The 26,561-nt window shown below is 40.6% G+C and overlaps 1 protein-coding gene across 3 annotated transcripts in view; it reads left to right on the forward strand.

Annotated features, from left to right (window-relative positions):
• POP1 (POP1 homolog, ribonuclease P/MRP subunit) overlaps window positions 1-26,561 on the forward strand; it is a 37,340-nt gene that overhangs the window by 3,269 nt on the left and 7,510 nt on the right. For 2 of the 3 annotated variants that reach the window (XM_004275353.4, XM_049700224.1), the window contains exons 2-14: window positions 999-1,139; window positions 2,610-2,777; window positions 4,560-4,735; window positions 5,970-6,218; window positions 9,587-9,674; window positions 10,498-10,685; window positions 11,374-11,630; window positions 11,753-11,846; window positions 14,026-14,137; window positions 14,667-14,786; window positions 22,257-22,372; window positions 24,398-24,589; window positions 25,687-25,841. In XM_004275353.4, coding sequence (XP_004275401.1) covers window positions 1,001-1,139; window positions 2,610-2,777; window positions 4,560-4,735; window positions 5,970-6,218; window positions 9,587-9,674; window positions 10,498-10,685; window positions 11,374-11,630; window positions 11,753-11,846; window positions 14,026-14,137; window positions 14,667-14,786; window positions 22,257-22,372; window positions 24,398-24,589; window positions 25,687-25,841 — 2,054 coding nt within the window. In that variant the 5' untranslated portion in view covers window positions 999-1,000. The remainder of the gene's footprint in view (window positions 1-998; window positions 1,140-2,609; window positions 2,778-4,559; window positions 4,736-5,969; window positions 6,219-9,586; window positions 9,675-10,497; window positions 10,686-11,373; window positions 11,631-11,752; window positions 11,847-14,025; window positions 14,138-14,666; window positions 14,787-22,256; window positions 22,373-24,397; window positions 24,590-25,686; window positions 25,842-26,561) is intronic. The other variant, XM_049700225.1, reaches the window with a different exon arrangement.

Below are 26,561 nucleotides of genomic sequence, written 5' to 3' on the forward strand. Positions count from 1 at the left end.
CCAGCCTCCTGGTGTCCCCCTTTTCCTGCAGGACCTTTCCCTGTGTCCGACCTCCCTACAGTCAGCAAGGAAAGAGTTAATGACTGTTGCATGGGAGCTTCGGGACCTTCTCCAGCTCTACAGATTGTGCCCATGCCTGTGTTGGTGCCTGTGTCAGTGATTATCTCCCTGGGTTAAAAATATCTCTATTTCATAATGCCATCTAGTTATGGTGAAATATTTACATACAGAAAATAGATATTATTTTATTAGAATTACTTTTAGTTCTCCTCTGCATCACAATGAGGACATGTATTGTAGGACATGTTTTGATAAAAGTTATGTGTCTAGTAGGTTATGTAATTAATGAATTTCATTTAAAAATAGAAAACAGGTGTTCAAACTATTCAGTAAAAGAAAGGGGACATTGAGTCTGAGAGTTGAGAACTACTGTGTAATCAGGCTCCGCTAGGTTTTTGTCCTTTGTCCTTCTTACTTCAAATTGTAATCATTTTGCTATTCTAAATTAAAGGTACACCTGGCCTCATCTCAGCAGTAGAAATGAAAACATCAGTAATTTATGTTCAGTTTTTGGTGACGTTACCGTATCTGAATAGTGTGTCCCATATTTCATTAATTCATGTGACTCGTTTCACCTAAGAATTTTGATAAACTGGTTTAGCTAATTTAAGGTTTTTACCACGGCATAGGGATCTTATCTCACAGTTCATTTTTCATTCTTCCAATAGCCTTTATGCAGTGTCAACACTGGTATGTGACTTAATTATTTGACAGCGCAAAACAAAATTATTTTTTTCTGTTGAATCGGGTTTTGGGTCCTTGCTGTAGATCAATATCCTGATAACGTTTTGATATCGTCAGTCCAGCTATAATAAACGGAGATTTATTATATTGAAGAATCAAATTTTGAGTCACATGAACATTTATCCATTAAACTTATTTTTATTTTTGAAAGGAAGTTCCTTCTCCCTGTAGTAAATTTATTACTCTCTTTCCAGAAATGTCTAATGCAAAAGAAAGGAAACATGCTAAGAAAATGAGAAACCAGCCCACCAATGTGACTTTATCCTCTGGCTTTGTGGCTGACAGTGGTGTAAAGTACCATAATGGAGGTAGAAAACCTTTCCAGTCTCAAAAAGGTAAGATAAACATGGTGCTCTCTACACATACTTCCATTTGGATTGCTTTTGTCAGCTCCTTTTGTTAGTCATAATCTAAATGATAAAGGAGTTGAGTTAAAAATAGATACAGGTGACCCTCATTGTTTGCAAGTTTTGTATTTGCACATTCACCTAGTTGCTAAATTTGTAACCCCAAACTTAATACTCATGGCACTTTGATGGTCATTCGCGGACGTGCAAAGAGTGGGGAAAATTTTGAGTCACCTGATGTGGGTATTCCCAGTGGAGGTTCCCAGTGCCTTCCTGCTTCAGCTTCGTACAGAGATGACCAGAGGAGGGAGACTGGTGGGACAGGGCAGTGTAGTGCAGGAAGCTCCAGCTCTCACCGGGGTTTGAACCGCGATTGTGGGGCAGCTTGAGGCAGGTCACTTAACACTTCTGAACCTCATTTTCTCTTTGTAAAAGAAAGGAAATAGAATCTACTAGGATGAGTTGTTCTTACGATTTAAGGTCATAATCTCTGTGAGATGTATGTATACATACATACATAGATACATACTTGTTTTCTCTAGGAGCAGTGGTTCAGTGTTCACTAGTTCAGTGTTGGCTGTGACTTTCTAGAACATAACTGCTGGGAATAATGAGAATTGGCTGTAGGTATTTTACAGCTGATGTATTTTATCTGTACCTTAACAGTTATTATTAAATGACACTTCTATATTTCCTAAAAGAAATGCAGTGCATTCATCATATCTGCGTTTAACTTGTGTGCTGATTTTAGAACCTTGTAAAGTGATATGAAGGGGATAGCTGTTCATCAGGCAGCAACAGAAAAATGATTCAGATCCAACATTCATGCCCACTGTGCCAAGTGAGAAGCCATAGCACACATTATCTCATTTAAACCTCACAATGACAGACCTTGCAACATGTTTCATGATTATAGGGGCTTAATTATCACTGCCATGGAAATAAACAGGAAGGCTGTAAAATTCTCTACTGATCTTTCCCTGTATTCGTAGAGATATTGTGTTAAAGTCAGAATGGTTTGAATGCCTAGACATTTGTATAGAGACTGCTTTTATTTCTTTCTTAGCATAGTGGCTCTCAACTTGAGTGTGCCAGAGAATTATGATGAAAGACTGCGTATGCAAAATCATGTGGATTATAGTATTTAAGGGAGCTTAGGTGTAAAAGCCACATTGCACTATTTATATGGAGAAAAGTTCCCTCTGTTATACCCAAGGTTCTTTCATGTGTCACACTGACATGATTAGCTAGTGTGCTGCCTCCTAGCTATGTGACCTTGGGCAAGTCAACTCACCTCCCTGCCTGAGATCCCTCCTCCTTAAGGGGAGCACAGTAATAGCCACTTACAGGGTGGTTGCAGGATTAAAAACCTGATCAGTTTTCACCCAACACTCTAATCCTTATCTCTGATAAAAGTGACGTTTTTTCTTTTTGTTTTCTTTTTTGAAAATGTACCAGAGCCTCATTCTGGACCTTCACGACAGCGGCAAACCAAAACGAGCCACCATTCACTGGCTGAGTCTGATGCGAAGGAGCAGTCTTCCTCCAGGGTAACCTTTAAAAAAAAGGGAGGATGGAAAGCAGGTCCCGAGGGCACTTCTCAGGAGATTCCCAAGTATATAACCGGTAGGTGTTTGTACAGAAGCCAAGTTTGATTGTACCGGGAGCTCTCTGTTTCTCCTGCAGCCAGATTTCTAGTGCCTTCTCTCTGCCCTGGGCCTTGGCCCCGCCTCCCCGTCTCTCTCCTCCCTTCTGTCCACATGGGCGTGTCTCACCTCCAGCCTGGACTCAGACCAGCGCTTCTGGGCCTGCTAGCTCTCCCTCCTTCGGGCTCCCTCCTCTCTCTTACTGTCTTCTTAGAGGTTCTGATTTGTGAACTGTTCCTTTTTGTCTTAAAGTCATCTTTGTCACCCCCTCTCCCCTTTCTAAAAAGTATAAAACGCCATCCACACTCCTCAGCACAGCATCTCCAAAGATAAAACCCAATTTAACGCACTCTGACGGCAACCAAGACCTGTAAGTACCTGTCTCCAGGCCCTGTCCAGTCTCATTTCCCAATACCCCCCTTCACCGTCACCCCTCACTACCTGGTAACACTGTATTCCTTGTACACACCTTAAGCGTGCCTTCTGGTGTTTCTTTATGCCTTCTTGGAGGCATTCACTTAAATTTCTCCAGTGCTCTGTTTATTATTCAGAAAAAATAGTCTATTTTTCAATAAAGAAAACTGAAAATAGTTATGGGCACATATTTGTAAAAAAACAGGAAATATTAAGTAAGAAAACCCCTGGAGTCAAAATCATTTGAAATTTTGTTTTTTCTTTGTTTTCTTGTGGGATTATTACACTTAAGAATGGTTGTGGACTTCCCTGGTGGTGCAGTGGTTGGGAGTCCGCCTGCTGATGCAGGGGACGTGGGTTCGTGCCCCGGTGCGGGAGGATCCCACGTGCCGCAGAGCGGCTGGGCCTGTGGGCCATGGCCGCTGGGCCTGCGCGTCCGGAGCCTGTGCTCCGCAATGGGAGAGGCCACAGCAGTGAGAGGCTTGCATACCGCAAAAAAAAAAAAAAAAAGAAGAAAAAAAAAAGAATGGTTGTGATTATATTGCATGTAGCTTTCTGTTTTTTTTTATTTTTTTAATAAATTTATTTATTTTATTTATTTATTTTTGGCTGCATTGGGACTTCGTTGCTGCACGCGGGCTTTCTCTAGTTGCAGTGAGCGGAGGCTACTCTTCGTTGCTTCTCATTGCGGTGGCTTCTCGTTGCAGAGCATGGGCTCTAGGCATGTGAGCTTCAGTAGTTGTGGCACATGGGCTCAGTAGTTGTGGCGCACAGGCTCAGTAGTTGTGGTGCATGGGCTTAGTTGCTCCACAGCATGTGGGATCTTCCTGGACCAGGGCTCAAACCTGTGTCCCCTGCATTGGCAGGTGGATTCTTAACCACTGTGCCAGTAGGGAAGCCCAGCTCTCTGTTTTAAAAAAACTCTTTTTTTACCTTTTTTTTTTTTTTTTTTTTTTTGCGGTACGCGGGCCCCTCACTGCCACGGCCCCTCCCGCTGCGGAGCACAGGCTCCGGTCGCGCCGGCTCCACAGCATGTGGAATCCTCCTGGACCGGGGCACGAACCCGCGTCCCCCGCATTGGCAGGCGGACTCCCAACCACTGCGCCACCAGGGAAGCCCTTTACCTTATTTTTTAACTAAATTTTTTCTGATTTGAAAAGTAAAACCGAATCCTTAGTTTCACAATCATGTAACAGAAATAACTACTATTGGTGTTAATCTATTAGGAGTTAGGGTAGTGGGTGAATTGTAAGCTCATGTGCTTCAAATCTGTTTTCCTTCTGAAACCTACCAGGAAAAGTGTCAATTCAAGATGAGTTTTTAATGACGGTGGTGTTCTCTTCGACAGCTTCTACTTTTGCTCAAGCTCGAGCTGCTGAAATCAGTGCCATGTTGAAAGCAGTGGCCCAGAAATCTTCTAATTCACTGGTTTTCCAGACACTGCCACGGCACATGAGACGAAGAGCCATGAGTCACAATGTCAAACGCCTTCCTCGACGGTTACAGGAGATTGCCCAGAAAGAGGTATAAGTGTCCCTTAATGTAAATGTTTAGGTTAGTGGTCCTTAAAGGAAGTTGAGAAGTATTAACCTAACAGAATTTATTAAAATGAAGACTAAAAAACAACATGCTCATTTTGCATATTTTTTGGTTTAATCATTATCTTCCCCACCTCCACCTCCACTCCCCTCCAAAATTAGCAGGCTGTTGGATATTACAGTTATTTTTAAATACAGCATTTGGAACCTCTCTCTCTTTATGATGTTAAACAGTTGATGTTCCCCTGCCAGATTTAAAATGAAAATTTGACCTTCTTACCAGATAAGTAATTTTAGCTCTGCACTTTGGGGGTGTGACCAGTTGAGAGTTGGAAGGTTAAAAAAGGCAGCATCAATGCCTAGTATTTGCCTTTTGTCTTTTTTTAATGTTGAAAACTTGAACTTGGATTTAATTTTTTGTTCATGTCCAGTTGTTTTTGGCTTTACCAAAATTTTTGGCTTGGACATTCTATGATTGTCTAACCACACTATGTCTTTACTAATTGATTCAAAATTTCTTTATCAAGTGCCTTCCGTGTACTGGTATTATGCTGGTGGTGAGGTTAGGGTCCATTAAGGTAAAGTCCTTATTCTTAAGGGGCCCACAAACTAATGGAAAAGAGTTTTTCCCACAAAAGTTTAGCTTAGCTGTGGAAGAAGTGAAGAATGAAAACTAAACAGGAATTTTGTTCTCTCTAGATTTAATGTGAAGTCTGTTTCCTAGTGGTAACATTAAACATTTGTCTGTCAGTACCTAAGTGATATGAAATGTGCAGGTTTTCCCCACTTTTATATCTTTGGTCCTGAGTTTTGGGTTTAGTTATATTCTTAGATGTTAAAAAACAATAAAAAAAATCAACACAAAGCTAGCGTTTGATTTATTCTTTCTTGCTTTCTAATATTAATAGCCACAAATAAGTTTGAGTTACTGTGTTGAACATTTTATAAATATTCTAATCTTCCCAGTCCCCGAAGCTTGCCCAGTTAGTAAGTGATAGAACTGTGTTTCCTTCCTAGGTTTACCTTTTTCTAAAATCTTCACTCTTTCTGTTGCCTCCTCTACTTTTATTGGAAAAATCACCAAGTTAAAAAATTAAGCAAACTAATGGAGTCTGTAAGGTACTCCACTTCACCTAAAATGAGCTGTTTGAATTCCTAACATTTAACTTTGTTTTGAGATGGTTACAAACTAGGATCTGCCTGTCTTCTTGAAACTCCAGGCAGAGAAAGCGGTTCATCAGAAAAAAGAACACTCAAAAAATAAGTGCCATAAAGCTCGGCGATGTCACATAAACCGGATGCTAGAATTTAACCGGAGACAAAAGAAGAACAAATGGCTAGAAACTCACATCTGGCACGCGAAGCGGTTTCACATGGTCAAGAGGTGGGGCTACTGCCTGGGGGAGAGGCCAACAGTCAAGAGCCACAGAGCCTGCTATCGAGCCATGACGAGCCGCTGCCTCCTTCAGGTATGCTTTTCCGATTGCTTTCCCCTTTATTTTCGTTTAGACCCTTTCTGATTTCGACTTTTAGACCAGTTCATGGTATGCCAAAGCCCTATCTAAGATTATTCATTTTAAAAATAATTACTGGGCAAGAGGCATTTTGCCAGATGCTGGAGATGAAGCAGCCTAAAGTTCTTGGGGCACACTGACATTAATCAAATAATTAGCCAAATATACAGTTGTAAGGGAATACTATACGATACCGTGACCATTCGTAACAGGAATAGGAGTGCTTCCCCATGGAAGTGATGCTTGAGCGGAGCTCTAAGGGATAAGGAAATGGCAGAGTGGGTGAAGGCAGAGGCAGCCAGATAGGAAGGAAGGATTGAAATAAATTCATTGTGACAAAGATGAAGAGAGTGAGAGCAGGGCTAACATAGGGCGAGATTAGTTCTGGAGAATAAGTAGGAACCAGATCCTGCAGGATCTTGTCGGTCATGCTCGGGATTCATTCAGCAGTCATTCACCACCACAGATATTTGAGAACCATCTATGCTGGGAAGTTTGTTTTAAACTCTTTAAGAGGACAGTTGGTTTTAGAGCTACATAATAGTATTTATTTGGCTGTCCTGTCTTCTCCTGTGCATCCCCCCACCCCACCCCGCCCCCGGTCAGTTGCTAATTCAGCAGCTTTCTCTCTTCCAGTACGTGTTTAGAAATTTGTTCTTTGCAGAGGGCCTATCTTTCAATGGCAGGATGACCTTGGCCAACTTTTGAAAGCCGTTAGTATTAGCATCCTCTGCTACCTCTTGAGAGCAATGTAGCAGAATAATCAATACAAGAACCTTAAAAAAAATTGTGGTAAGTTAGACATAACAACAGCTTTGTCATTTTAACCATTTTTACGTGTACAGTTCTGTGGCATTAAGTATATTCACGTTGTGTAACTGTCATCACCATCCATCTCTAGAGCTTTTTCATCTCCGAGACCAAAGCCCTGCATCCATTAAACACTAACTCCCCATTCTTCTCTTCACCAGTTGCTGTCAACCACCATTCTACTTTTCATCCTAATGAATCTGACTACTCTAGGTACTGTATGAGCAGACTCACACAGGAAGCCAGCTCCTTTTGAGACTGGCTTATTTCACTTAGCATGATGTCTTCAAGATTAATCCATGTTGTATCATTCGTCAGTTTCCCTCTTTTTTTTTTTTTAAAATTATATTTATTTATTTATTTATTTTTGGCTGCATTGGGTCTTCCTTGCTGCACATGGGCTTTCTCTAGTTGCGGTGAGCGGGGGCCACTCTTTGCTGCGGTGCGCAGGCTTCTCATTGTGGTGGCTTCTCTTGTGGAGCACGGGCTCTAGGCGCCTGGGCTTCAGTAGTTGTGGCACACGGGCTCAGTAGTTGTGGCTCACGGGCTTAGTTGCTCTGCGGCATGTGGAATCTTCCCGGACCAGGGCTCAAACCCGTGTCCCCTGCACTGCAGTTGTATTCTTAACCAGTGTGCCACCAGAGACGTCCTCCCTCATTTTTAAGGCAGAATAATATTTCATTGTATGTATATACCACATTTTGTTTATTCATTCATCTGTCAGTGGTCACTTGAGCTGCTTCTACCGTTTGGCTATTGTGAGTAACGCTGCTATGAACATGGGTGTACAATATCTCTTCAGTTCCTTGCTTTCAGTTCTTTTGGGTCTATACCCAGGAGAGGAATTGCTGGATTATGTGGTAGATCTATGTTTAATTTTTTTGAGGAACCATCATACTTTTTTCCATAAAGGCTACACTATTTTACATTCCCATCAGCAATGCACAAGGGCTTCAGTTTCTCCATGTCCTACCAACACATGTTGTTTTCTGTTTTTTTGATAATTGCCATCCTAATGGGTGTAAAGTAAACACAAGAACCTTATAAGAGCCTTTGATTTGAAGACTCAGCAGCAGAAACCATGGATTATAGTCAAATTCTTCATTTTGATTGTTGAGGAGCCTGGGATCCAGAGAGATGAAGTGACTTGCCTAGGGCTGCACAGCTTGTTGGTGGCCTAGGTAGCAAGATAGGCCCTCCCCAGTGCTACGTCGGGAGCTGATTCCCCTGGCCTCTGCTTTTTCCACTGTACTCTGTCATCTCTCAAATTTTAAGGCAGACATATAGTTACTTCTCATTTTGGACAGAATTTTTGCTGAGGTTATCAGGTATTTTCTTTACATTTGATTAGTCCTAAGTAATAAAAATAATAGCTAGTAATAACAAATATTTTTGAGTACTTAATTTATGTCTGTTTTAGTACTTTACATGTGTTTACTCACTTAATCCTTACAACAACAGTATGGGGTAAGTTTTACCATTATTTCCGTTTTACAAATGAGAAAACTGAGACGTTGGGCAGTTTATCCCCGGCCATACAACTAATGAGTGGTGAAGTTGGGATTTGAGCCCAGGTAGTCTGGTTCCAGAGTTCCACGCTCTTAACCATTATTCTCTGCTGTCACCCAGTTGTACACACTCTGGTGGGGTTCCTCTGCCACTGACAGCTGAGAGTGGATCGCTATTGCTGGGAAGATTTCTGTGTGTGTGAGTGATAGCATTGATTAATGTGAGTTTGTCAGAGCCTTACCTATGACTTTAGTTTCAGTTGCTGCGTGTACTGAAATTGCTTCAAGGAGCCATGGCGGAGGGGTTGGTTGGGGGTCAGTGAGCCTGACTTGAACGCTAGCTTCTCCACTTACTGATGATATGGCTCTGTTCAAGTAACAGTGTCTGTCTCAGTGTCCTCATCTGTCAAATAAGATTACGATAGTACCTGGTTCATCAGGTCTTGGGAAGATTAAATGGCCGTCCATATAAGGAGTTAGCCCATTGCTAGCACTTAAGTAACCTTTCAGTATCCATTAACCATTATTATAGTTCTCTAATGTAATTGATTTTATTAGCTCAGTCTGAGCTCTCTTCATCTTACTTAAGTTGGTATGGCCTTACTCTGATTGCTCTCAGTTTTCCTTGTGCCATTGCTTAGTCAAATTTCGATATCATGGTCAAGACTGAGCAGTGGAGAAATGTGGGATAAACTGCCACGTGTGTCTTTAGGCTCAGTGTTTAGTAATCCTGAGGTCCTGAATTAGGGAACCAAAGTGAGCAAGCTTAACATAATATTGCTGAATTTATTACTGTCTTGCTTATTCTACTCTGATTCTTTTTACTTTAGTTAGGTTTTGGAGAGGGATAATCCGTTACTTAGAGGCAGTAGTTTTTACACCCTACTTCGAACTTATCTGTGAATATGGGATAAAACACATATTTTCTTTCTAAAAAGTAGGACACTGCCACTTACATTTTCAATGGAAATTCAAGTTTTTGATTGTATCTCCCTCTTTTTGCAGGATTTATCCTACTACTGTTGTTTGGAGTTGAAGGGCAAAGAGGAAGAAATACTGAAGGCACTTTCTCCAATGTGTAGCGTAGACACAGGTAAACTTGTTTCAGAGCTGAGTCCCATTTAATTTTATTCTAGTTTTTATAAATTTATTTATTTTTATTTATTTTATTTTTGGCTGCGTTGGGTCTTCGTTGCTGTGTGCGGGCTTTCTCTAGTGGCAGCGAGCGGGGGCTACTCTGCCTTGCAGTGCGCGGGCTTCCCATTGCGGTGGCCTCTCTTGTTGAGGAGCACAGGCTCTAGGTGCGCGGGCTTCAGTAGTTGTGGCACGTGGGCTCACTAGTTGGGGCTCTCGGGCTCTAGAGCGCAGGCTCAGTAGTTGTGGCGTATGGGCTTAGTTGCTCTGTGGCATGTGAGATCTTCCCGGACCAGGGCTCGAACCCGTGTCCCCTGCATTGGCAGGTGGATTCTTAACCACTGCGCCACCAGGGAAGCCCAGAGTCCTATTTTAGTCTTTATATAATGTATTCATTTCATGAACAAGTGTCTGCTGTAAGCATTTTGGAATTTAAACACGCTTTACTGAGACAGTTCATGTTACCAATGACTATGTTCATATAAGGAAAGCTTGGGGTGGCTTTAAAGCCATTTCAAATATTGTTGAGTGTAAAGTGAGAGAACCATTATTCTGGTGGAGTGAATTTAGGCAGGAGGAAACTCAAAACTCATTAAATCATTTACTCAAATATTTACTGAGAACTTCTTGAGTGGTTTTGATCACTTCTTGATCTAAGCAGTGATCGAAACCAACACCTCATCCATCATGGAGATAGACAATAAATAACAGTATGGCTATCAGGAACTAATAATGCAGTCTCAGCACTTGAAATCTTAGAATTCTGTTTCTGTTTATGTCAGGATTGACTTTTGCAGCAGTTCACTGTTTGTCTGGAAAGCGCCAAGGTAGTCTCATGCTTTACCGGGCAAATAAATATCCTAGAGAAATGCTGGGTCCTGTGACATTTATCTGGAAGGCTGAGAGGACCCCTGGTGACACTTCTGAGAGCAGGCACTTGTGGATATGGCTTCATCCAAGTCTTAAACAGGTATAATCCTTGACAGTATTTCCTCATCACTCTGTCACTGTATTCTTGATGACTGTTGGAAATCAGTGCTATAGAAATTTGAATAGTCTAAAAGTTTGATTGATAGCTTGGTATTTGAATATAGGGAGGATAGTTATGTGAATATTAAGTGGAGCAAATCTTGACCTGACTTTTAGTAAGCCCTAAGTAGAAGGAGAGATGAAAACCAACCTTATTATGCAAAGGGCTTGAAATGGTGCACTGGGACTAATGCTTCCATCAGCCTGAACGGGTTCATTGGTATTCAGGTGCTTGTGAGAGCCTGTTTGATGATGAGAATCTGTTTTGAGTAATTCTGATGATTTTTTAATACTGCATTTAGCTTAGCTTTCCTTTTTTATCATACTCCCTGCTTTTATACAGTAGACTGTAAATTTTCTCCAAATTCCTCTTTAAACTAGTTTTTTAAAAAACTGGTCAGAGTATTCATGTTGTTTTCATTAACCTTTGAGATTTCAGAGTTCTTTTTCTGTTCTAAGTGCAGAGGAATCAAAAAACCTTTTTGATGATGATAAATGTAGTTTAATTTGTGAAGAATAAAAATGTACATTTTTAAAGGTAGAAAAAATAACATAAACTAAACCAACTTAAATTCGAAACGTATTTAAATTCCAGAGTTTAAAAGTAAAATGTTTAAACATATCCTTAGGATATCTTAGAGGAAATAAAAGCAGTGTGCCAGTGTGTGGAACCCACCAAGTCGACTGTCTGCCTTCCTGATCCCCTTCTGACACCATCCCAAGAAAAAAGCCAAACTGACCTGCCCACAGAGAAAATTGGCAAGAAAAGAAAATGGAAAGATGATGAGGAAAATACTAAACCAATTAAAAAAGTCATCGGTGATGGAACTAGAGATCCACTTCAGCCGTATTCTTGGATCTCTCCAACCACAGGCATTGTAATCAGGTATGGGTTGAATTTGCTCTGAACCTACTGACCATTTTCAGTGAAGGTGTGCTGTTTTTGCCGGTGAAACAGACATCATATACGATGGAAGTTTCCATTTTAAGACCTTTTCTTTCTTTCAGTGATTTGACGATGGAGATGAACAGATTCCGGCTGATTGGTCCACTTTCCCACTCCATCCTAACTGAAGCACTCAAAGCTGCTTCTGTCCACACTGTAAGAGTAAACGTGCTTGTCATGTTTCATTCTGGTCACCTCCTTCTTAGCAAATTTGTGAAACCTAACATAATTTGGTAACATTTTGGGCCATGGCTTATAAATGTTTGTTTCCCTACTTATGCTGATTATCAAAGACTTTTATCTTTCACTTTTCCTAGAAGAGCAAATCTAAGTGAATGTAATAAGTAAACTGACTTGTTCTTATTTAAATACAGACTGCTCCTGAGCTTCTGAGTTTTGTAGAAGGTTCTTAACTTCTCCATAGGCAGCTAACAGGGAGCCCCTAAAATCCTGGAAAGTATATGCTAGTTTTTTTTGTTTGTACTTGTGTGATGCATATTTTCTGGGGCTAGTTTTAAGGGTGATGTCTAACAGGTTGAGAACAGTGTGTTGAGTGCAACTCTGTCCAATAGAATGTTCTGCGAGGGTGATGTTTCTTTGTGCCGTCCATTACGGGGCCACCAGCCACATGTAGCTACCGAGTTGCTAGCGTGACTGAGGAAGTGAATTGGTTCCTTTATTTAATTTTAATTAACTAACAGTTAAATTCAAACTGTTCTCTGTGGCTAGTGGCTGCCATGTTGACAGTGCAGGTCTGGAGAGTAGAGACTAGATTAGGAATCAGACACTTTGGGTTCAGATTCGGTTTGTTTTTCTGTATTTGTGCAATTAACCCTTCAGTGCCTGTGCCTCTTGCAGATTGGACACGTTGAATATGGTGATAGATCTGAACAGAGTTTGAGCTGTTAAAAGACAGATATTTAAAAAAAAAAAAAAAAAGACGACTTCTCTCTCCCTCTTCCCTGTTTCCACAGTAGTCTCAACCACTGTTGTCTCTTTCCTGGATCCTGAAGCAGCTTCTTAACTTTCCTTCATTGCTCTCACTTTTAACTCTATTCTCCACGCAGGAGGCAAAGTGATATTTTGAAAATTTATTCACATCGTGCTACTTCCTGATTAAAAGCTTTTGGAAAGCTTCTCATTGTATTTGAGATAAATTCCAAAGCCCTTAATTTGACTGGTAATCTTATACCTTCACGCCTGTCTGGCCTCGTCTCTCCTCGCCCTTGGCACTTCAGCCACCCTGGCCTTCTTCCAGTTCTGGAATATGTCAGATCTCACCTCCCTTAGAGCCTGTCTGAATGTCCCACCTCTATCGCTCTTCTTGGCTAAGCCTTCCTCATTCTTTAAGTTTCAACATCTATATCATTTTCCTCTAGAATCCTTTTCTGATCCCCTAAGTTAAATTATATCCCTCCTGTTGTTTTCATCCCATCTTGCACATTTCCTCTATTTACGTCTAGATTTGTTTGCATATTTGTTCGATGTTCGTGTCTCATAAGAGTCTGAGCTTTGTGATGGCGAGGACAGAGCAGTCCCGTTCTTTACTCTGTCCCCTGGGCTTAGCACAGTGCCTGGTGCAGAGTTGTTACTCCATGCTAGCTCATAAGTTGCAGAGGGAGGATTTGAACCTAGGAAGTTTGGTTCCAGGGCCTGTACTTTGAACCACTAGTTTGTGCCACCTGAGTTTGTGTGAGGTAATGGGCACATGTATTACAGGTTAGAATCTGTAGGGGCACATCCTACTTCAGTGAACTTTGGTATGAATCATAGCTGTACGTTCTCTTCCTGGGCATGCTTATGGTACTTGAAGTGCTATTTGAAACCTTTCCCAATTCCTAGTTCTGTTCAGAAAAAAGGCAAGTAAAATACTTGTGTAACTTCCTTGAAATTTCTAGAAATACTATAGTAGTAATAAATCCTTTTGCTGAAGATTTCTTCAAATGGTATTGGTTTGGTTTTTCTTTGGCGAGGAAAATTTTATTGCTTCATTCTGTGGTGATGAAGTTGGTAGAGTGGGAGAAGAACACGGCATCTCTTGTTGGCACTGTGCTACAGAGACCACGGGTGTGCAGTCAGTTAGGTAGGTAGTCTCTCAGAAAACCACGAATGTTTTTCTTAGTTTGTGAAATCTTGAGAGAAGTATAGTCCTGTGTCCTTGTCTGTAATTAGAAGAATCATTAGTCTGATGTGACAGTTTCCCTGGTTCCCCTCACAAAAGATTCATTCCCACAAACAGGGAAAAAAGGATGGGGCCAATAGCACAATGATTTTCACCAAAATTATTAAGTCTGATCCATTATTTGTCTGGTGAACAGGAGTTGTTGTTTTCCAGGAGGGAGAGGACACAGAGAAGACACCTCACTGTTGGTGGATTGAAACCTGCAGGAATCCTGATAGCGTTTCCCTTCATCACAGACAGGAAACCATCTTTGAATTGTTGGGAGGTATAACAGGGGGGATACTGGGTTGTACTGGGGAAGAAGGGAAGAGTGGGAAATGGGTTAAAAGAGCATCTTGCAGTTGAGCTACCTAAATGTAGTGTGCTTTTTAACTTGTAACTGTTTGTTAAAATACAGCAAGAAAGCACAAATGAGGTGTTAGTATTCTAAATAATTGGCATTCCATTGCTATAGATAAATGCGTGTGCCAGCTACTAAACTAAAATCTTACTTACCTTCGCATGATTGCATTTGTGTGTGAAGCTCCTGTAGTTATTGATACGAACATACATGCTCATGTAGTAAAATAACCTGTTATGTTAATTTAATGCTGTTTGTAAGAAACTTCACTCTTTATGAACGTTAATTTATTCTCTGAAAGTATCTTCGGGGAAAAAAAGGGGAATACGTGTCTTTACGTAATTAGCCCAAGGTGAAAGTTTCATTAGAGAAATTTGAAAATAAAAGCAAATATATATGTATTTGTGAATAACTTTTTGTTTGCTTTTTGTTTTGTTTTGTTTTTTTGCTAAAGGAATAACATCACCAGCAGAAATTCCAGCAGGTACTATTCTGGGACTGACAGTTGGTGATCCACGAATAAATTTGCCTCAAAAGAGGTCCAGAGTTTTGCCCAATCCAGAAAAATGCCAAGGTAAAGTTCCTGAGACAACCTGGTTTTCCTTACTATTTAGAGCAGTCAGTCCCATTAGAAGAGTTCTGCCTGTGACACTTCTGCAGTAACTTTATCTGTAGAAGAATTAGGGCAGTCTTTACCTGCCTACCTTTCAAGGTGATTATGATCAAAGGAGATGTGTATGAGGAAGTATCTTTTAGCTGTAAACATGTAGCCTGATCATTATGTTCATTTTTTCCCCTGAGTTCTCTATTTTTAGTATCTAAGTAAAACCTGTCTCTGCAAACTTGGTTCTCTGAAAATGCCTGGCTTTGCAGAATTTTAATTGTGAGGAAGGGATCTGCACCCGCAGCTGGTCTTGTGCTCTTTGGAAGCCTCTGTCTGACCATACAGATGATCCAGGTTCGAATCCTGGCAAGGCCATCCCAGGTGCTGAAGGGTAAGACGTCTTGGTGTAGACTCAGTAGAGTGGCCTGCAGGAGTTCTTTGGGGTGACACGGTGGGGGATGGGTAGGGGCTGGCTAAAATTTTAGTCTAAAATTGCGATTTGCTGCAATTGTGATCCTGTCTCGTATTTACTGTCATTTAAACACGGTTAATTGGAAGAATGATTAAAATCAGCTTATGAATTTTTGGAGAAAGGATACAGGTGTGTGTAGAAACAACTTCAGAATTTTTTTTTTACCTTCACATGTAGTTAGATAGCTTATTAAGGGGGCAATAAAGTACTCTGCCAGAACTTCACATGAAAGGTGGATTGGATGAGGGAGGAGTTTAAGATATATAGGTAAGTTAGTTAATTACGGAGCCTGACACTTTAATCAATTCATTGTTGCCTCTTTCTTTTTTAATAGCAATATGGTCTGGAACAACCATAAAAGTTAACAGCGTCTACTACACCAATAAATGTTTACTGTCGTAATCATCTCAAAACTGTAGTTAAACTCTGCTTAGTTTCTCTTGCTGCCTCAAACCCTTTTTTGGAATAAGGCAGTATTCAATTCTTCCTAAGCCTTTTGTCTTAATATAAATCAGTTCAAGGAAAATTAAAGTCTATCTTGAAAAACATGATTTAGTTTCTACTATTAAAGCTTACCGTCTTATGTCATTGTGTTTTTTAATAATCAAAGTATAATTGATTTACAATATTATATTAGTTTCAAGTGTATAACATAGTGGTTCAATATTTTTATACATTACCAAGTGATCAGGATAAGTCTAGCTACCATCTGTCATCATACAAAGTTATTTCAATATCACTGACCATATTCCCCATGCTGTACATTACATCCCCATGACTTACTTATTTTATAACTGGAAGTTTGTATCTCTTAATCTCCCTCATCTATTTCACTTATCCCCCCCCACCCCCCACGTCTCCCCTCTCACAGCCTCCAGTTTGTTCTCTGTATCTAGGACTCTGTTTCTGTTTTGTTATGTTTGTTCATTTGTTTTGTCTTTTAGATTCCGCATATTAGTGATATCATGTGCTATTTGTCTTTCTCTGAGTTATTTCACTTAGTGTAATATCCTCCAAGTCCATCCATGTTGTTGGAAATGACAAAGTGTCATTCTTTTTACGTAGTATTCCATTGTATATATACCACATATTCTTTATCCATTCATCTGTTGATGGACACTTCCATACCTCGGCTGTTATAAATAATGTTGCAGTGAACATAGGGGTGCATGTATCTTTTCGAATTAGTGTTTTCATTTTCTTTGGAAATATACCCAGAATTGGAATTGCTGGAGTGTATGGTAGTTCTATTTTTAGTTTTTTGAGGAACCTCTGTTCTGTTTTCCACAGTGGCTGCACCCATTTACATTCCCACCAGCAGTGTATGAGGGCTCCCTTTTCTCCACATCCTCACCAGATCTGTGTCCCCAGGAGGACTCCCAATTGCCTTCTGCCTCTCTGGGAAACTCTCGAAGATCAACAAGTGGCTCTTTTCAAATTACTGCCTCTGTGCTGGGACTTGGAACATGTAGATTTTACGTGTACCCTTTAAGAGTGGAGTCTGTGTTTCCTGTAGCCCTCCAGCTCTCCTGTTCTCAAGCCCAGCTGGCCTTCAAAGCCAGACGTTGTACAGGCTCATCCTCTCTATGCAGCACCCCCAGGCTGGGGTACCTGATGAGGAGCTCGGTCCCCCTGCTCCCTCGGGGAAACTCTGCAATTATGATTCTCCTCCTGTTTGTGGGTCGCCTACCCAGGGGTGTGTATCTTGACTCTACCATGTCTCCACCTCTCCTATCTGGTTCCTTCTTTATTATCTTTAGCGGTGGAGAGCCTGTTCTGCTAGTCTTCAAGACGTTCTAATAGATACTTGCTCTGTAAACAGTTGTAATTTTGGTGTGCCCATGTGAGGAGGTATGTTCAGGGTCTTACTTCACCATCGTGGCCACTAATCTTATTGTTGTATTTTATTAAAACCTGTTTTAAGTAATTTCTTTGAAGAAGTATCGGCATGTGAGCTATATAAAAAAGTAAACTTTTTAAGGATTTAGTATTACACAAATATATTAACGAATGTAACATACCATCTGGGATGACAATTCAAAACTAATTTTAGAAATATACCTTGATGAGCTGGATCAATTAATAAAAGGTGAATCCTTAGAAGAATCTTAAGGTCATGATGGTCTTAATTCTCTGACATAACTTCCAGTCTGTCTTTCCATATCTGAAGTCATTCTTTGTTTTGACTTGGACAAAACAGATCAATTCTGGTGCTACTTAAACCATAGGAAGGGTTTGCCTGACTTGCATAACATAAACAGTTTATCTTCTTATGTGTGCTGGGAATTATAGAGAGCTTGGAAAAGAGAAGATACAGCAATATGATACTGTGAGGTAATAAGAAATACATGTTTTGGTGTTTGTCCATAGTTCCTGGCACCTTGCTTCTAAAACTCTTGTAATTTCCTAAGTGACAAGAGCCTTAAAGGCTAAAAGGAGAGCCTTTTCTTATTCGTAACAAGCCCCTTTCAACCACACCTGAGTTTATGTTAATGAGGTGTCTTTTGGTAAAGCCCCTAAGGCTGGGGGCTGGTTGCCAGGGGAACCAATCAAAATGTTGGAACTTTCAGGCGCCACCCCTTCTCTCCCTGAGAAGGGAGAGGGGCTGGAGATTAAGCTTAATCGCTAATGGCCAATCAATCATACCTACCTGCTGAAACCTCCATAAAAATCCTAGAGTGGAGTTTGGAGAGCTTCCTGTTTGCTGAACCCTTGGAGGTGCTGGGTGGTGGGGTGCCCAGAGAGGGCATGGAAGCGCCACACCCCTTCCCCTTTACCTTGCCCTGTGCATCTCTTGCATCTGGCTGTTTCAGAGCTGTATCCTTTTATTAAAAAATCACCCAGTAATGTAGTAAGTGAACTGTTTTCCTGAGTTCTGGGAGCCATTCTAGCAAACTATTGGACTTGGCCAATTTATAGCCAGTTGGTCAGGACTTAAAATTGGCATCTGAAGTGGGAGCCGTCTGTGGGACTGAGCCCTTAACCTGTGGGATCTGATGCTATCTCTAGGTAGGTAGCGTCAGGATTGAGTTAAATTGTAGGACACTCAGCTGGTGTCAGAGAATTGTTTGCTGTGGGAAAAACAACCACACACTTGAGCGTCAGAAATATTGAGAGTAGAATAGAGTACAGAAATGGAAATGGTTTTCTCTTTCAGTGAAGACCCTGAGGGGATGATGCGTATCCTCAGGTGCTTTGAAAAAGTTTACTTGATCATTTCTTTCTTTTTTAAATAAATTTATTTTCATTCATTCATTTATTTATTTATGGCTACGTTGGGTCTTTGTTGCTACACGCGGGCTTTCTCTAGTTGTGGCAAGCGGGGGTGGGGGGGGCTACTCTTCGTTGCGTTGTACGGGCTTCTCATTGCAGTGGCTTCTCTTGTTGTGGAGTACGGGCTCTAGGTGCCCGGACTTCAGTAGTTGTGGCACGCGGGCTCAGTAGTTGTGGCTCGTGGGCTCTAGAGCAGAGGCTCTGTAGTTGTGGTGCACGGGCTTAGTTGCTCCGCGGCATGTGGGATCTTCCTGGACCAGGGATCGAACCCGTGGCCCCTGCATTGGCAGGCGGATTCTTAACCACTGCGCCACCAGGGAAGTCCTATCATTCATTTCTTGAGTTTGATAAATATTAACAATATGTTTTTGCGAATCTTTTAAACTTCATTAACACAGCATTTCACTGTGTAAAGAACTGGCTTTCTGGGTGAAATTTAAAAATACAAGTTCTGCTCTACTATCTGTTCTTTTAGTATTTGCTCTCCTTAACATCTGGTTTGCTTTGTTAGATTATTTTAACTAGTCTTTGTCTTCCAGAGATGAATTTGCTTTAGAAAATACTGACCTTACATTGTGCTAATGGGCTCCTTTTAGTCTTTCTCTTTATACCCTCTCTATTACCGTGTACCCCAAACAGTTGACTTTCTCAAGTTCCCAGTTATTGGTCATTATTGCCATGACTTCTCAGTTTCTGCTCTTGGGAGAAAAAATATCTGATAGCTTCAGCTGGGCCTTTTTAACTGTTCTGCAAATTTAATTTAAAATAGAGTGAATTTGAAGACTGTAACTTTGGTTCATTTGAATCCCAAATGATTAAACCTTTTATTCATTTCCCTTGCTTCTCTAAGAAACACTTAAGGAAATTTTAAAATCTGGTAATCTTCAAATACATTTAAGAAAGGAGAAGGTAAGCTATTCAACCTTTAAGTCACAATTCTGGAGTTATGTAGTCAATTAGCTTTGGTCCGAGATGAAAGAGAATGTGCTTTATGTGAGTCTTGGGGGAAGGACTTAGAATTACGCAGGGAATTGACAGTCATTCTGGGCACGCTGAGGGGCGTGCTGACTCAGCTGATAATATTTTTTTCTCAGTAGTGAAGACTGTTGACTTAAAAGGCCTCCTTTGCCTTCAGACATACTCTGCTTTGGCATTATAGTATCACACAGAATAGTTTCACTATCCTAAGTCAGCTGTGCTCTCTCTTTTCATCCCTTTCTCACTGCTTCCAACCCCTGATCCTTCAACAGTCTCTATGGTTTTGCCTTTTCCAGAATGTCACATAGTTGGAATCATACAGTATGTAGCCTTTTCAGACTGGTTTCTTTCACATAGTAATATGCTTTTAAGGTTCTTTCCTGTCTTTTAATGGCTTGATAGCTCATTTATTTTATTTATTTATTTATTTTTTTACATCTTTATTGGAGTATAATTGCTTTACAATGGTGTGTTAGTTTCTGCTTTATAACAAAGTGACTCAGTTATACATATACATATGTTCCCATATCTCTTCCCTCTTGCGTCTCCCTCCCTCCCACCCTCCCTATCCCACCCCTCTAGGTGGTCACAAAGCACCGAGCTGATCTCCCTGTGCTATGCGGCTGCTTCCCACTAGCTATCTATTTTACGTTTGGTAGTGTATATGTCCATGCCATTCTATCACTTTGTCCCAGCTTACCCTTCCCCCTCCCCACATCCTCAAGTCCATTCTCTAGTAGGTCTGTGTCTTTATTCCCGTCTTACCCATAGGTTCTTCATGACATTTTTTTTTTCTTAGATTCCATATATATGTGTTAGTATATGGTATTTGTCTTTCTCTTTCTGACTTACTTCACTCTGTATGACAGACTCTAGGTCCATCCACCTCACTACAAATAACTCAATTTTGTTTCTTTTTATGGCTGAGTAATATTGCATTGTATATATGTGCCACATCTTCTTTATCCATTCATCCGATGATGGACACTTAGGTTGCTTCCATCTCCTGGCTATTGTAAATAGAGCTGCAATGAACATTTTGGTACATGACTCTTTTTGAATTATGGTTTTCTCAGGGTATATGCCCAGTAGTGGGATTGCTGGGTCATATGGTAGTTCTATTTGTAGTTTTTTAAGGAACCTCCATACTGTTCTCCATAGTGGCTGAACCAATTCACATTCCCACCAGCAGTGCAAGAGTGTTCCCTTTTCTCCACACCCTCTCCAGCATTTATTGTTTCTAGATTTTTTGATGATGGCCATTCTGACCAGTGTGAGGTGATACCTCATTGTAGTTTTGATTTGCAGTTCTCTAATGATTAATGATGTTGAGCATTCTTTCATGTGTTTGTTGGCAGTCTGTATATCTTCTTTGGAGAAATGTCTGTTTAGGTCTTCTGCCCATTTTTGGATTAGGTTGTTTGATAGCTCATTTCTTTTTAGTGCTGAATAATATTCCATTGTCTGGATGTACCATCTACTTTGTTTCATCTTTTTACTTAGTATTTTTTAGAATATTTGAAGATGAAATTGTGCTTTCCTATGCCTTTACACCCTAAGTATTAGCCATCTCTTTTGTCTGCAGCCAAATCTGAATAAAATCCCAGCTCTGTCACTCAGATCTATGGCAGCACTCCACAGGAAAGCCTTCTCGGCAGACAGCTGTTTGATGGGACTTTTTTGCTCCTAGACAGGCCGTGTGAATTTTTACAGCACACGCCTTGTCACTTGAGATGCTGCTGGTTATTCTCTCCAGCTGCACTAGAAGCAGTTGCTGCTTTTAAGGAGCTTTCATCTCAGATCTTTTCACAGTTTAGTTTTTTCTAACTTGTTTATCCCTGATATCTGTCACATTATGGCCAAGTCACTTCCAACTTACTTTTGTCAGCCGTCAGACCCATGCAGGTTGAGTGACCTTTCTGTGTTGGCATTTTAGGACCTTAGCCTAAACTCATGAATTGTCTGACTTTTTACTTTTAATTCTTCAGTCCAACAAAGTAAGATTTGAAAGATTTTTTTCCCCCTAGTGTTTAAGTAAATTGCATGTAGGAAGTCTCTTCTATCAATATATATGTTTATAACTGAAAAAATTCCTCCTCCTTTCCCACTAGAGTACTTTTTGGCATGGTGTAGCTCGTTTAAAGGGATGAAACAACATATTTCACAACAAATATATTCGTTTTAAAGGACTGAGAAAAATACGTTTTACAGAAAGGAATACATTCAATTCAATAAAAAAGGGTTATCAGAGACTTGAAGTAATAGGACAGAAGAAAAGGATGGTATCTGTTGGCTCAAGACCATTGGGTCAGGGATGATATAAAGAGCCCTGAAGCCAATAGTTAAAATATGATTTGTGCTGTCAAGAGCATATAATCAAGAAATGGTTCGCCTCTGCAGTGATGCCTAGAACGTGATTATCTTAAATGTGGAATCAGGCAGATATTTAGAGGCAATTTAATGTAATGTTTGCATCTTACAGACTAAAAATAAATGTCAAAGAAATAAGTTTAGGAGCCTTTGCTGTTTCACAGATTATGAAACCAACTGTAAGAATAACAATTTCTACTCAAGTAAATAAATTCCTCTAGAGAAGCTAGGCTTCTAGAGGAGCCTATAGAATAGTTTCTTGTAAGAAAAGGTCACCTGGCTTTGTTTAGAATTTGACCTCACTGATCTAAGGAATGTGGTTTAAGGCTATTTCTTTTCCCTCTTAGATAATGAGAAAGTTAGACAGCTGCTTCTGGAGGGTGTGCCTGTGGAGTGTTCGCATAGCTTTCTTTGGAACCAAGATATCTGTAAGAGTGTCACAGAGAATAAAATCTCGGATCAGGTAACTAATGGTAAAGTCGTGAAAACAGGCTGAAATTCATGGTCTATTTCATATTTAATAGAATCCCATAGACTTCCTTTTATTTTCAATTTTTGGATCCCTTACGATATATACAATGCTATTTTCCGTTCTTAGAGAAGAATAATCTCTAGAAAAGGTTAATACAAAGACTTTTTCTTGAAATGATAATCTTATGGTTTAATTTGTTTTTCTTTTACTATTTTTCCCCTTAAATGTTCTCTGTCATTAATTTCACAATGATTGAGCTCCTATCAGCACCAGGTATTGTATTAGATAATGGGGTAGATGACTAGGATTAGGTTGAAGAAGTACAGAGTACAAAGGAAGCCCAAAGAAGGGGTACTGAGCCCGGACTAGGGAAACTGGGGAAAGCTTCCTGGGTGGAGGAGCTGGTATTTGAGCTAACTCTTAGGTGTGTGGTGAGAATTAACCAGGCTTCTTGCCGGCCAGGGGCCAGGAGCCAAGGCTAAAGTGGAGAAAGGATTGTTGGAGTTGAGAACGAGGGCAAGGGCCCAGGCCAAAAACAGGATGGCATGTTCAGGAATCTCCAAGTAGATCAGTATCTTGGAGTTAAGGGTAGGGTAGGAGATGGAACTGAGGAGATAAAAAGGGGCTATAGCATAAAAGACCTTGAGGCATTTTTGGATTTGGACTGAAGATGCAGGGGCCATTGAAGATTTTAAGTTGGGCCATGACATGATCAGATTTCAGTCTGACAATGCTATGGAGACTAGGGACGGGGATAAGGGGCGGAAGAGCTGGAGAGAGGGCTTGTGGTTGGATGGCTTAGAAGAGACCCTTGAAGTAGTCCAGATGGCATGATGGGGGCCTGAAGTGTGGCAGTATGCCTGGAGTGGAGGGGCTGGGGTTTAATACATATACCTGGAAGGTAAAACTGCCTAGACTCAGTGGTTGATTGGAAGATGGGAAGTGAGAAAGGAGGAGGCCTGTGGGTTAGGTCCTAATTGTCTAGCTTGGTTTTAGGAGCTCAGCTAAAAGAGAGGCAGAGCCAGGTCTGACTTGTCACTGCTGTCTTCCCAAGTTCTAGCTAAGTGCCTGGCATATAACAGGTGCTTAGGAAATATTTGAATGAACAAGTAAATGAATGAAGACTAAACATTTGAAAGGGTGAATGAATGAGCTAATGAACTGTGAAAATTGTATGTCATCCAGCCAGCCGGGGCACACAGGAGGAGAGTGACGCAGCGGGGAGGATGAGTTTAGTCTCAGATAAACTGAGGGGCCTCAGGACGTCCCAGGAGCAGATGTCCAGGAGACAGGTTTCTATCCCAGGAGGAAAAGTTGGGACTAAAGAGATAGATATTTTGGAATTACCAATATGTAGAAGGTAGTGGAAACTTGACCAAAGGTAAACAAAGGAGACTCGGGACTTGGTCATGCATGAAGGGCATTCGTGAGTTAGACTTCGTAGCATGGAGGTGGTCTCCTGTGTAGTCTTCTCAATTGAGCGTCAGGCCTGTCTCCACCTGGCAAGACTGCAAGGATGTTGTTATCCACTCCCTGCAGTCCACTTAATAGATCATTTATAGCATCTTCTCTTTTAAGACCTGCTGAGAAATTTTCTTAAAAGCTGGAGTATTTTCCCACGTGCCCCTCCTTGAGAAGTTCTTGTTTATAGCCCTTTTACTTCATGACCACCAATCTTAACCAAAATAAATGTAGGGACAGGGTATCACAATGTAAGATTAATCCTGATAGATAAGGAATTAGCAGAATGAATGTATATTATTTTATTACTTTGAATCACTTAGTATATTCTAATTTAAGACAATTTGGCATTTTCTACCAAAGCACTTGTATAGAGGAAAATCATCCTGGGAGAAATACCTTGTACTTAAAATGGCTCACATTTATTTATTGAGAACACCTTTTTCTTGCTTTTTAAAAGAGCATTGAACTTTCTAAAGCTGCTTATAGGGAGACCCAGTAGGATCTCCCGGAAGACTAGGGTTGTTTGTCTTGAATTATTTTCTTCCACTTCAGGATTTAAACCGGAAGAGGAGTGAATTGCTGGTGCCCGGGTCACAGCTTTTTTTAGGTCCCCATGAATCCAAGGTTCCTATACTTTTGATTCAACAGCCAGGAAAAGTGACTGGTGATGACCAGCGAGGCTGGGGAAGTGGCTGGGATGTCCTCCTCCCAAAGGGCTGGGGCATGGCTTTCTGGATTCCATTTGTAAGTTACTCTTCGATTCTGACCAACAGTTTCAACATTTAAAATACATTCCTAGTGAATGCCAAGCACTGAAAATGTTCCTGACTTTACGCACGACCTAGAAATTGAGTGCTAGTTTTCTGCCCTTTGAGCTATAATCCTGGATATAAGATACTTCATAGAGTCCCTGGAGCCCGGTTTTCATTACTAAGAGTTGTGCTGACATTTTTTGAATTTTTGAGGTTTTAAAAGTGGCCTGATTTTTGAATAATAGTGGCAACAAAATGTTGAGGTTTCTTTACTTGAAATTTGTTACAGTTTAAAAGCCAAAAGACTTCGTTTTTATAGATGTATAGAATACAGTTTTTTTTTAACGTACTGTTCCATTTATTCCTCTTTTATTAACTGCAGCTAAAAATTTTATTAAAAATCTAATGTGTGTTTTTTTTTTTCCTGGTTAAATAATTACTTTGAGCTAGAAAGCATAAAGGACATGACATGTAAGACCGTTAGATTCAGGCAGATAATTAATTTTAGTGATTATGCATAGTGCAAAGGACATTCAGTTGATCATTTAGGAGTGGGAATATTTTTAAATCTAACTTTAAAATTATGAACTGTTTTAAGCATACAGAAGGTATACCTGTGTACCTTTCACCCGCCATCCAGCTTAAGAAATAAGACATTACAGGTTCATTGGAAGTGCTCTGTGTATCCCTCTCCAATCCCATTTCCCTCTCTCCTTCTAAAGGAATCACGAGTCCTATTTTTGGTGTTTGTCACTATCATGCATGTTTTTATAGCTTTATTAAGTGTGTGTGTATATCCTAAAATAAAATAGCTATATTTGACATGTTTTTAAACTTTATTCCTTGTATAAATGCTTTTGCAACTTGCAATATTCACTCAACGTTGAGATTTTTCCATGTTGATTGGTGAAGCTCTATTTCGTTCATTTTTACTATTGTATGGTAACCCATCATGGGGTAGTTCCCCAGTGTATTTGTCCATTCTATTTTTGATGGGTATTTAGGTTTCCCATTTTTCTCCATACAAAGAATTTAGCAGTTTCACTTTAAGTTGGTATAGTGACAGGATCTCTCTGGCATTTCTTTTAGATCTATCGAGGTGCAAGAGTTGGAGGATTAAAAGAGACTGTAGTGCATTCTCAGTATAAAAGGTCACCTAATGTCCCAGGTGATTTCCCAGACTGCCCTGCTGGGATTCTCTTTGCTGAAGAGCAAGCTAAGAATCTTCTTGAAAAGTACAAAAGGTAAGAAACTGGCTTCTCTAGTTTGATGTCTTTTTTTTTTTTTAATAAATTTATTTATTTTTTGCTGCATTGGGTCTTCATTGCTGAGTGTGGGCTTTGTCTAGTTGCGGCGAGCAGGGGCTACTCTTCGTTGAGGTGCGCGGTCTTCTTATTGCGGTGGCTTCTCTTGTTGCAGAGCATGGGCTCTAGGCACGTGGGCTTCAGTAGTTGTGGCACGCGGGCTTCAGTAGTTGTGGCTCACGGGCTCTAGAGAGCAGGCTCAGTAGTTGTGGCGCACGGGCTTAGTTGCTCCGTGGCATGTGGGATCTTCCTGGACCAGGGCTCGAACCCGTGTCCCCTGCATTGGCAGGCGGATTCTTAACCACTGTGCCACCAGGGAAGCCCGGCAGGCGGGTTCTTAACCACTGCATCACCAGGGAAGTCCCTAGTTTGATGTCTTAAGGGGAAGACACATTGAACAATCATGTTTGTCCTGGCTTCAGGGACTCTTACTATATAATGTGGAGTTCTTAGACTTGTCAACATTCCCAAGACATAATTAAGAAGATGCTACTTAGGTCAGGAGATTGCCCTATATCTAGATTTTGTAGCCCATGCAGGTTACAAGCCTTTCTCTTTGTTATTTGCTTCACTGATGATGGTGTACACCTAAGCTGTGGACCTGAGTTCCGGGCGCTTGTTAATTGATTCCCGCTACTGAGCCCTGCCTCCTCAAAATGG

This window comes from Orcinus orca, chromosome 17 (genome assembly GCF_937001465.1).
Source record: "Orcinus orca chromosome 17, mOrcOrc1.1, whole genome shotgun sequence".
In the NCBI taxonomy this organism is placed as follows: Eukaryota; Metazoa; Chordata; class Mammalia; order Artiodactyla; family Delphinidae; genus Orcinus; species Orcinus orca.